Source organism: Aquila chrysaetos, chromosome 9 (genome assembly GCF_900496995.4).
Source record: "Aquila chrysaetos chrysaetos chromosome 9, bAquChr1.4, whole genome shotgun sequence".
In the NCBI taxonomy this organism is placed as follows: Eukaryota; Metazoa; Chordata; class Aves; order Accipitriformes; family Accipitridae; genus Aquila; species Aquila chrysaetos.
The window spans coordinates 19,891,039-19,903,309 of NC_044012.1; the positions used below are offsets into that span (position 1 = coordinate 19,891,039).

General features: G+C 44.3%; 1 protein-coding gene across 1 annotated transcript in view; it reads left to right on the forward strand.

The window, feature by feature from the left end:
* Positions 1–3,346: 3,346 nt before the first annotated feature.
* The window catches only part of SLC6A2 (solute carrier family 6 member 2), a 79,188-nt gene continuing 70,263 nt past the window's right edge, over positions 3,347–12,271 (forward strand). The window contains 3 exon segments of the mRNA XM_030026573.2: positions 3,347–3,398; positions 3,401–3,447; positions 3,449–3,806. Of these exon segments, the coding sequence (XP_029882433.2) occupies positions 3,347–3,398; positions 3,401–3,447; positions 3,449–3,806 (457 nt within the window).

The window sequence follows — 12,271 nt, forward strand, 5'->3', positions numbered from 1 at the left end:
TGTACCAGGACATGAAATTAAATAGTTGGTGTATATATCCCCTGCCCCTTTTTACTCTTTTCACTGTATGTTGGATTATAATATGAAAATGATGTCCTGGGTCTTCAAGTCCAAATCCCAGCTCTCACAAGGAACTTCATCATACAACCCTGCTCATAAAACAATATCCTAAAACACAGGTCTTGAGTGCCCACTGTATTCACTGCTTTGATAGTTAGAACGCTTCTCATTTTCCAACTAAATTTATCATGGTTCTTTTGTCCTTTGGTTTAAATGTTGGGGGAGGAGGAGGCGGTCAGTGACATTTACCTCAATTTATTTATAAAGCAATCATATCCCCTCTCAGTCACTGTTCTGTTTGGCTCAACTGCCAAACTCTTTCATCAAGTGTATCAGACATAACATGAAGCAAGACTCTTTCAGATGCACCAACTGTAAAGTGTGAGTTCCAACATATTTGAAAACTGTTTGATACAGCCCTTCTCAAAAGCTGGTTCATAGGAAGGACAGTAGCCAGCTGCTCCTGTAGTTCTGTAATATCAGTGGCAGAGGGCTGTACTGCCAAAGGTGGAGAATTCAAACGCTGCTGCCAACAAGCACAGTGAGCCTTCACACCAGCAGCAAATGGAGATCTGGAAGTACACGCTAAATTGTTGTTCACTGGGTTTTTTTTTTTAGTTCATAGACACTAACGTATGAGTGTGACAATCCCAGCTTACTGTTACAGCATAGAGTATGTTCTCCTATATGTTACAAAGAGAATGACAGACAAGAAATTGAATAATTGATGACTAACCTAGCAACACCTGACTATTTTCTAAAGTAAATTATAGCCTATTTCCCAGTCAACAGCGGAATATCACTAACACCCCGCCATCTTGCCTGGTTCCATTGAGGTTTCTAAATACAATATTCCCTTCTCTGACTTCAACTCTACCCGCTGTCAGGCTCCATTAGGCATAACAAGATCCAGACAGATTCAAGATTAAGCAACTTTTTTATAAAATCCAATTGAGGACTTTCTTACCTTGAGGGTGCAGCAGATATTACATTAACCAGATTGTGCACACTTTCCATGCAAGAATTAAAGGCATATATATATATGCACAGTGACTTAATTCTCTTAGGAAATAAGCAGGGGCTTTCTAGATTCCTCCCACCATAGACATCATGATCAAGCTCAGCTAATTGAGACCTTGTGAGGAAAAGGGTGTTCCTTAGCAAGGCCTTATTTTTCCAGAAGCAATATGGGAGTGCTGTTGTCTAGCGTAGGAAGTCTGTGCAGATTATTAAGGCAGTGATAGTCACGTGGAGAGAAGGGAACCAGGTTTAAAAAGCTCCTTACTGGCTAGGCTACAGCTTCATCTCCCAGACAGACTGCAATCCCAGAGTGGTGGAACCAAGAAGGACGAATCCCCCTTCAGTCATCTTCCTCCTCCCCATAGGTACCAGGGAATGGGACAGAGACATCCCCAGTGCTATCTGGTGAGTTTGTCAGCAAGGTGGCTTCAGTGCTCTGCATCTGGGAGCAGAGGCTCTCCTTATGCCCAGAACAGAGCCCGTCCTTTATTTGCTATGGGAGAATGGGTGTGCAGGCTCACTGAAACGCAGGGGAGTGTGGGCATATTTGGGGGCACTGCATGTAACACGGGTATGTGTTTGATACATGTGGTGGCAGTGACTGGTTAATGGTGTGAGGAGTAGGCAGCAGTGTAGCTACGCATGAGTGTAAAAACGTGGGTTGTACTGCATGGGCAAATGGTAAGTGTTTACATGGTACTATGTAATGACTGTGCACAGAGGAAGTACCTGCAGCACATATGGCATGAAGTGTCAAAAAGAATAGAGAAAATGGTCTCATGTGGTGTATTTGGAGAAGGTGAGAGCAGGAAATCACGGAGTAACCGAAAGAGAACACATGAGCTGCATGTTCTAAGCGTACAATTGCTCTGAAACAGTATAGCCACTGCTCAAATACTTCACCCAGATGGGGGCTTTAGGATCCAAGTCACAGCTTGGATCTTGGAGCTTGAACCAAGAGCTTTTTGTGAAGGTAGAAAAATCTGCAAATTGTCAATAGCTGTCTTACTAGCATCTTTGTAGTCTGTGGCCTAAAGAGAGGAGGGGAAGACACTAATATGTGAGCTTTAACTCCAAGTTGGGATTCTTTTTCACATTCCAAGTTTGCAGAGGAACCTGGTATTCCTTTCGGGCTCTAACTAGCACCTCTTCATATGTTACAATTCTAATACTGTATTATCAGTCCTAGCAGAGTGAATAAGAACGGTAGCCTGTAACACCACCAAGAATCCTCTGCAATCCGACCTGTTCTCACTGATGCCAGGCAGAAGGGAAACTATTCAACATTGGGGAGGGGAAGCCAGTTTCTTCCTTTTGTGCTCAAATTTTATTCCCTTAACAGACGCTGAACATAGAGTTACTGCTCACAGCTGTAACGGGAAGAGCCCGTGAAAACCCCTTTCTGCAGCTGTATTTAGCCAACTTTTGGCACCAATCACTGTTGTTCTACCAGCTAACGCTTTGCTCATTTTACACGTAAAAGACTCAGGTCCCATTTGGAATAGCAGCAAATAGTTAATGTCCTGCAAATACCTCAACCTGACAACCGAATCCTACCAGTCCCACCCTGGCCAGGAAAGAAAAAGCCGGGCATCCATCAATCCTGGCGTAGGAGTATTAGCATTGTCCAGCTCTGTCATTCAACCTGCACCCCACCGGGTTCTGATGTCAAAAGCCAAATCCTACTGTTTAACTAAAGCCAGGCTAGCAGACAGGGGAAAGCTGCCTCTGTACTGCAGCTCAGCCGGGGAAGAAGGGAAGCGGGCAATCCGTATTAGCTCTACCTGTTGCCTGCTAACGGCACTTCCAGATGGCTCGGCCGGGGATGCCTCGCGGGAAGGAGCAGCTCCGAGCGCCCCGCAGGCTGCGGCAGGACGAGCCCTAACTGTCTAACTCTAAGGTGAAACTGCCGCTGGAGGAGAAGGTGCGGCGCTGGCGCGGGGGCAGCGCGGCGCCGGACGGTGCGGGGCTCCGGCCGGCTCCGCGCTCCCTGGCGCAGCCGGCGCACGGCGCGGGTCGGGAGGCTCCAGCCCGGTCTCCAGCGGCGGCCGGGTCCGGGGCCGGGACCGGGGCCGGGTCCGGGTCCGGGTCCGGGTCCGGGGCCGCGCTCCCCAGGTGCGCCCGCGGCTCGGCAGCCCGCGGGCAGCGGCGCGGTGCCCGGCCGCCGGCCGCTCCCCCGCGGAGGAAGAGGCGCGGGAAGCCCCGCTCCCCGGGGGCACCCCGGCGGGCGCGGGCGCCGCGGTCCCCCCTCTCCCGCCTCATTTGCATGGCTCTTATTACGGCCGTGCCTCGCTCCTGCCGCGCTGACACCGGCGGGCTGGAGCGCGGAGTCGCCTCCAGCGGGAAGTGCACTTCCGTTATCTGCGCTCCCACACCCCGCCTCGCCCGCTCCCCCGCCTCAGCTCGCTCTCTCCTCTGGATGTTTAAGGCAAGGATGAACAAACAGATCCAGCCCGACCGCAAAGTGTCGGTGGTGGCCCCCTTGCCGGACCGCGCGGGGCCGCCGCCCCCGAGGAAGGACGTGGAGCTGATCCTGGTGAAGGAGCACAACGGGGTGCAGTACACCAGCAGCAGCCTCCTGCCCGCCGCCCCCGCGCCGCGCTACGGCGCCCAGGACAGGGAGACCTGGGGCAAGAAGATCGACTTCCTCCTCTCCGTCATCGGCTTCGCCGTGGACCTGGCCAACGTCTGGCGATTCCCATACCTCTGCTACAAAAATGGAGGGGGTAAGAGCGCCGCTCGCGAGGTCTTTTTCCCCCGGCCCCACGCCCCAAAGCCCCACCGCCGCGAGGGCGGCATCCCCTTCTTCTCCCCGGAGTTTCAGGGGGAGAGCCGAGCGGCGAGGCTTGCCCCGCTGTGCCCGGGAGGGGTGCCGGATGGCGAAGGGAGGAGCGGCGGCACTGCCGCTCTGCCCCGGCGCTCCCCCGCTCCTCCCTTCGCCGTCCGGCACCGCGCGTCCCGGCGAGCGGGGCACCGCCGCGGCTCGCTCGGGGCACCGCCGCCGCTCCGGGCCCCGGGGCCACACGGGCCGCCGCTCCCCGCCCTGCCGCTCAAGACCCTCGCGGTAAGGAGCGCTCGCACACCCCTCGGAGTTTCACTTAGTTTTGAGCCCAGGCGTAGTTGCCTCCGGTTGCCACTTCAGCCTGCTTCACGCTTTTTTCGTCGAGAGAGGAAAAAAAGAAAAACCGAACAGAAAACACTTCAGCAGAAAAACGGCATCTAGAAAAGTTAGCGCCGGACCACCGAAAGGTTTCTTAGGGGCAGTTTTAACGCGGGATCAGGATTTCCGCCCTCCGTTCTGCAGTTTGGGGGTTCTCCCCCCCCCCTCCCTCAACGTAGGCAGGAGACTTGTTACAAAGCAAACCTTACCTCCTGCACAGTTTGGCAGTGACAGCAACAGAAAAAATTACACGCGGTAACTAGTTAGCTCAGATTGTCTGGCACATCTTCAGTAAGACCTTAACTCCATCATCCCCTTTCATCTCCCTGACATACGCTGTGTTGTCAGTGGTGAGTCCACACCCTGATGGAGTAACACCATCGGCAAGCCGGGCAGGTGCCTGGGGTGCTTTTTCAAATCACACATAGGAAGAACAGCCCCTGCCTAGCAGATGGAGGACTGTTTGTGTGAATGGTGAATGATACAGACAGAAGAACTGCTAGATGGAAAGCATGTTCTGTAAGATAGTTATGTATGTCTTGATAATGTGGTTGCCTGGTGATAAAGGCTAATGGTTCACGCTTTTAGCATAAAATACTTGCTTCCTGTGAAAAGAGGAATGCAGGATGGGAAAATCCCTATCAATTAACATGGAATTACACCTGTCCTTGGAACTGAATGGGATACTAGAAAGGGCTGGTACTGAAACACTGGGTCTAGTTTGGTACCTCCAAAACTTCTGAGGGGAGTCAGAAAATCTCTCCGCTCACCACCCAGACAGGCTGAAGAAAGTAGTTAGTACTGAAAAATAACCTCCATCCTTATTTCATTATGTCCAAAAATAATTCCAGCAATTCACACTACAGCAGCACAGTGCATCATGAACCCAGCAGGTTTCCACAATGTCAGGTGCAGGTATAGCAGCAGCATCATTCATGCCACTCATTACATATGCACCATTGCCAGATCTCCAGGTCATCTGGCAATTTTTAGGAAAAGAAATATATTCCCCTATCTCACATTGCACAAGGTGACACCCAGAGTGCTTGAACTCTTTTCTGTTGTAATTTGGGTCAGTTAATTTCCTAACCTGCTTCCTTTATAATTTGGTGCTAGCTCAGGCACAGGAGGTAACAGTCCGCAACAATCTTGCATTTTGTTTAGTCTCTCTGTATTATCCTACGTCCTATGTCAGTTCAGCTAGAGAAACCTGGGTCTTCACTAGCATCTTTTAATTCAAATACTTCCAAATTGCAGTGGAAAGAAAGCTAACTACTTCGCAGCTACAAGAGGCATCCTTCAGAGAAAAGTTTGCACCAATTCTTCCATACCATCAAAGTGAAATCAGACCTTTACAAGCAAAGGTAGAGAGGCCCTATGCTATCAAAGTCTGTAGAATGACTTGAGAGCTGCTTACTGATACAGAGATTATAAACACTCGTTTACTCTGCTCTTCAATAGGGAATAAACCGCAGTATAAAGCATCTCAATCAACACCTAAGATATCATTCTTGAACACATACGTAATACCACAACATCCTCTACTGGTGCTTAAAAGACTTATTTTACCATAAAATGAAAGATGGGATAATCCCGATGGTCAAAAACCATCAACAATGGGCTTTTCCTAAGGAGGTATTCTCATGGAGGACGTCAGCTAGCTAACATCGCCTAATAGGAAGACAAAACTAATTTTTACAGTTCGTGTTTGGCTTACTGAAGTTTAATCATATGTAGATATTGAGATTATTTTTCTTTTTCTATGCTGTTTGATAGAGCATGGCCATCAGCATATCAGCTAGTAGTATTCAGTCATGACAATTTCCAGGATAGACCCTGCGCTGAGAAGTGGGGAATGGAAATACAGCCAGGGACTGGTTAACAGCTCTCTTCCTTCTCTTTACAACAATTGTCTCTATGGTATCTTAAAAATTTTCCATCCATTGCCTCCCATGTCGGACTTATATATTAATTTTGTTTAGTAGAAACTCCTGTAAGAGATTCAGGCTGTAAAAGTACTTTACTGAGTTTTGAGCCAACTCAGTCCCTTCTCTCTTTCAAACTGGGTTTGGGAGCTTGTTTGCTTTATGGGTAAATTTTCCTGCAAGACCAAAGAACGTGAGGCAATGGGCAGAGCTATGGGATATTGTTGGATTTTGTTGATATCTTTCCAGTCCTAAATCACAGATATTTTTAAACATGTTTTTTTTCACACTGCTACTGCAGGAGGGAACCTTTCTAGCACTAGAGCAAGTTTTGCTACTTCAAAAGAATAATCCAGTGGGTTTCATATAACTGCCAGCTTACTTACCCCCATACAAAAGATGTAATAAAAATAAATGTACTAACAGACATGGAGAAAATTTAATTTCATTATCTTAGTAGTTTTGCTAGACTGCCAAGCAAGCTAAAGAGACAAAATCAGGTGGCGTTTCTATACTTGTATAGCACACTCAGACTTGTTCTTTAAAAAAAGTTTTACAAGATGCTCGTAATAGGATTACAGTTTGCCTTTTGATATTTATAAGGAACTACTAGATAAAGGAAAAAAACCAAAACAGATTAAACTTGAATTGGATGGCATGTATAAAGTAAATCAGTGGAAGGAAAAGGTTTCCTTTCCTCTTCCTCCATCAGTTTCTCTTTATTCTGAAAGCCTCAGCAATTACTCACCCTCAGCAATTTAACTAGAGCTGACTTTAGTCAAAGATAGTCAAATGTGCGTTATGAATTCGGGTATCTTCAACAGATTGATACAAAATAGGCAGTGAAAAGGCAGCATGTTGCAATGCCAGAAGTCCTAAGCCACCGAAGTATTTTAACACTTGTTTTCAGCATAGCTTGTGCTATCTAGCAAAAAGAAATTCTGTTATCCTTCCAAAATCTACACACAAAGGTTCTACAAATGCTCTTAGATGTTGAACAACAGTGTTAAGGACATGGAATTGGTAGAAAATGGCATCCCCCTTTACATCTGAAAAAAGTGACATGGGTGACGTGTAGACTGTTATGTTCCTAAGACTGGCTATGATTAATTTAAGATGCCAGCAGACACACTAAGGGCCTTTCCATGCTTGTAAAAATAGGTGGTTCTCAATAAAGCATGAGAACTTACAGGAACTCAGAAGGAAAGTATAAATACACACTGTATTCCCTCATTCAAAGTTGAATTTTATAAGGACATAGATGCATATACACCCCCACTTTCTTACTAGCCAAATCCTTGAGGTTTTTTCTGTGATCAACTCCAGGGAAATTTCCCGATTAAAAACTAGACATACAGGCTTTTGCGTTAGATCTTGAAGTTCCACACATACAAAACTCCGAGAGTTTACTTCAGTGAGTTTTACTTACACGAGGCATACACCACCCAGTGGTAGTTATATAGACTTTTTCCTGTTAGGTAACTTTGGAGTCAGCACCGGTGGTGTTAACAAAAAACCCCTATTTGTATTTTAAAAAGCTTCCAGTAACAAAAAGCTAGAGAGTAAGAAGCATCCAGCAGCACTAAAATGCTGAATGAATAGCCAGAAACATCTGTGTTTTGGGAGTAGCCTGCTGAGAGACCCCAATGGGACTTCTGCACAAAGATAGATGGCAGAATGTAACCCTTATGTGAACAACTGTGATTTTTGGAAACATTCTTCTGCTACAAAAGAAAAATAATCCCCAACCTTTAGTAAGAACTAAAAAGCTAGCGTGTTTATTTTTTGTATCAGTTACCTACTTCCACAGGACCTTCCTGCCTTACAAGGGCAGAGGCAGATCCAGTGGCTGTATTATAACATGAAACGGGCCACAGAAAACTTTCAGGACAGTTTAGTATGAACAGACTGGGTGAGATCTTGCGTTCACTGACTTCTTGGAAGTGGGATATGCCCACTATGTGCTCTAAACTACTTTATAAGATGATAGGGAGGCTCTGTACAGATGGTAAAATTCTGCAAGCTGTCATTAAGCAGATAAGGCAACACTCCAGAAGGGGGAATTCTCAAACATCACCTTGTCAGTTTGGCTGATCAATAAACACCACAACTTATATGTATTTGACTGCTGCTCACAGCACAAAGGAAAAGCACTGTTTGCAGCAAAACAAATACTACTTGTGCAGTCCATTTGTGAGAGTTTCAAGGAGCAGGGTATGTCACTGGAGAAATCATCAACTACAGTCATTTCTACTGGCTATTCTCACAAGTGCTATATCCTCATTACAACTCATTTCTGGCAAGAGCCCATTTTTCTTTTTTTAAAAAGAGACTCTCTAGCTGTATGACTCTCTAAGTGGTCAACATTGATGTACTCAGAACAAGTCTTTGTAACATATCCAACCTTTTAAGTGCTCCCCAGTTCTGCAAGAGGCTATGCTGAATTAAGGAATAAGACAAGTATTAAAATTAAGAGTCTCATCAACTTAGAGAAAGATTTACCCTGATATTTGGATTACATCTGAAATTTTACTGATGCCAAATGAAGCTGAGTAATGCCTAGTATGATTAACTGATGTGCTCACAGTGGGGGAGGATGATGCTCAGTCTTAGTTAACAAAGCTATTGTAGTTTTGTACAAGATACTTTTAGTATTAATGTTCATTTTTGTTTTGTTTTCCTGCATAGTCATAGGCAAAATTACTATTTCCCATTGAAATTTGTGGGGAAAAGAATTTACCAACACAAAGTACTTTTTTTTGTTAGCCAAAGTATTTGCAAGGTCAGTCATGTTCGGACTACTCATTAGGAAGCATGTAATTGTCGGATTAGTCACTGGAGACTTACTGTATCATAAGAATCAGATTAAGCTTTTCATGAACTTACAAATAGCTGCAGATAAAAATTTTAACAGTTCTCTAGCTGTCATAATATACGCTTTTAATCTCCTTTGAAGCATTATTTTTTTAAGTGTTTTTAGACCACAATATTTCTAGAAGAACTGTTTGCTTCAAAGAGCAGTTCACCAGCAATCAATACACTTGAACAGAAGTATCTTACAATTTATCCTAATGTTCCCTTTCCTATTCATACTTCCATAAGCTGTAATGCAGGACTGAGCAATCCACAGCACATGTACCAAAACCAGCATACCACCAAATCCGAACATCCCTAAACAGGGCCAGCACAAAACTAGGAGCCAAGAGCTGTCGCACATTGAGAATGACACCTGTGAAAGTATCACCTCCCACAGAGCTGTGAGCCTGGCTAGTGCACTGCTTCACCAAAACCAAGCTATGATGCTGACCAGCAGCACCTTGCCTTTCTACTAGGCTCTGCCCCCCTGCATCTTGCCAAGTGTTTGCCACCAAATTTAATCACTATTTTGAGAAAGAATATAATCTGGCACTTTACACTTCAAAGGTGGATGACCTTTGCCTTGTAATATCAGGGTTTACGTTCCAAAATAGCATTGATGATGATAATAATAAATCAACTTTGAAGTAATCTCACTGCAAAGCCTACGCCAAGAGTTTGACTCATCAATCAATCAAAGCTCAGATGCAAATCTATGATTTTGGTTTCCTAATATGGGGTTTTCAATTCCCATTAGCACATTGAACAAGTGACCTCAGATAGGTTAAACTGTTATGCTGATCTCCAAACTGTGGCCATGAGCTTTGGACTCCTGGGCACCGTGTGACACTGGGGACAATGTTCAGTTGTGTGGTGTGACAGTACCTCCCTCCCCAGAGCTGGATTCAGTGGCCAGCTCACAGTTGCTCTCTTTCCTTTCCCACATAACTTCATCATTTCTCTTTCCTTTCCTTGATCATCCACTAATCATCTGGTGCATACAGAGCATAGATTCAGCTAGGCTCACCAGCACTGTGGCTTACATGCCGGTTGGCAGCTGCCTCTCTGAAATTCCCTGTTCTCCTCTACATGTCTTTTTGGATCCGCAAAATAAATCTTCAGAACTGTAATGTCTGCAGGGTTATAAGCTACTATGTCATACACCGACTACATATGAAGCATTATGAATAGCTGATAAGGAAGAACTGAATCTTTCTCACCCAAATCTTTCATCAATTCTAAAATTCTAGTTTCTGACTCTGGGGTGAGATACCACGAAATAGTGTGTAAGTGGTGCACTATATGGACTCTCAGTGAAATACCTGGCTGAACAATTCTAGCAACCCTTGGACTGATAATTTTACAAAGGTTCTAGAGATATACAAGCACAGAAAGGTTCTAGGCAAGATTCATAGTATTTAGCTTGACATTACACCTTAAGAGGAGCATCCTGTGATTAATGCCCAATCAATCACCAAAACTGGTTTTCTACCTTTGCTCCTCCACGTTACCAAGACGATAAAAAAGCTGGTGTGAACCAAATGAGCTGTTCCAACAAAAGCAAAGATACCTCTTTCTATGCGTGCTGAATGAACTCATTTTGATTACCACTCAGAAGCACTTTATTCTAAAGTGAGGCAGAAAAGACATCAAACAGTAAACTTAGTTCTGTGGTTTGGAAATTTAGTCTCTGCTTAAGGTCTTCCCCCCCACCTTCACTCCTGTATGCCCTTCTCAGTTCTGCCAAGAAACTGAAATATCCCTAGAAAGCCATTCCAATAGGCTATATATCTCTCCTGGACAAGTAAATTCTGAAAGTTGCATTAGGAAGCCTTCTACATTCATATTAACACCCATTAAAACAGATACAAGAGTTTCTTACAGTTTGGCTAGGGATCTCAGGTTTTGGATACTCATTCAAGCTGAAATAGCAGGCAATTAAGCTTCATCTGTTTCTAGTCTGTTTTCTCACCAACATCTTTTTAAGCTCTTTACTAAATTCGCTGGGAGCAATGGAAAATAGAAAGGCCATATTAGGAGTGTAGCAGCCAACAGCCCTTCTTTACTGAAGAAACCAAAATATCTCTAAGGAGGCTGAGATATGGTCTACATGGTTTGGGGGCAGAATTTCCCTTTCATCTTTTGGCAAGATATCACAAACCTGTCTGTCAGTTCAGTGAATATATGAATACAGCTCCAGTAGTCTAAAGATATTATTTCAAGTCAGATACTTTCCTCCCCATACTTGCACCGATACAAAACAGAATGCTAATACAACTGCTTACATGTAAGATCAGAGGGAACATACAGCTTTAGTGAGTGTTTAGATATGCTGTGAGGGAAATTATGATTAAAACCAGTCCACAAATTATAGAACCTCTTGCTGTGAATCAAAATGGAAACAAATGGTTTAAAGAATTTTGAGCAGTTCTGAGGAGCAACATCAAATAACTCATACCTTCATTTTTGCTATGTCTAATGGGAAGCACATCAGCAACTCCCAGTTCTAAAGCCTTTGTCCCAGGTTAAGCAACTGATTAAATAGTTAAGAACTGTAGTATGGCTCTTTAATATCAGTTTGCACTGTAACTTCCATAGCATTTGTACCTAACTGCTCTCAGCACTATAACAAAATAATAAACCATAACCAAATAAATTCTGTACAGATATATTTATATTAAAATATTGTAATTCAGGAGGCAGGAGACAAATTTAAATGGAGTGTCTTTGTAATAGTTCTAGCTCTTTCAGTACTACCTTGCTCCTAGTACTTTCCATTCTCTCTGTATATATCCTTCATACAGAATATACAAAACCATGATAATGGATTTGGGGGAATCTTGCAACTGACTCTTGACTTGCAATAAGTTGCATTCAGGACAACTCCACTGACCCAATCCAGTTTCAATGAAGACTATGTAAAGATTCCAGGAATATCACACCGATTATAAACCTTCAGTTTCCCTTTCTCAGGGCATTTGGTGACAAAGGATTCATGTTAGTAGCCTATTACCCATGTCTTGACAACCTGTAATTCCCCTTTCCTTCTCCCTACCTCCAACTTAAGTCTTGAACCTTTCATGGAAAGATTTCATCCTAATTGTGCAGATCTTATGCACTGGTGCCAAGTCAGAATAGTTTCAAATGAAAGGCTTTACTGACTGAGTCCCTAGACCCCCAGTAATGCTGAATAATCCCTGTTCTCATGGAAATTCTGGAGAGATAACTGGTAAATTCAGCATCTTAACTT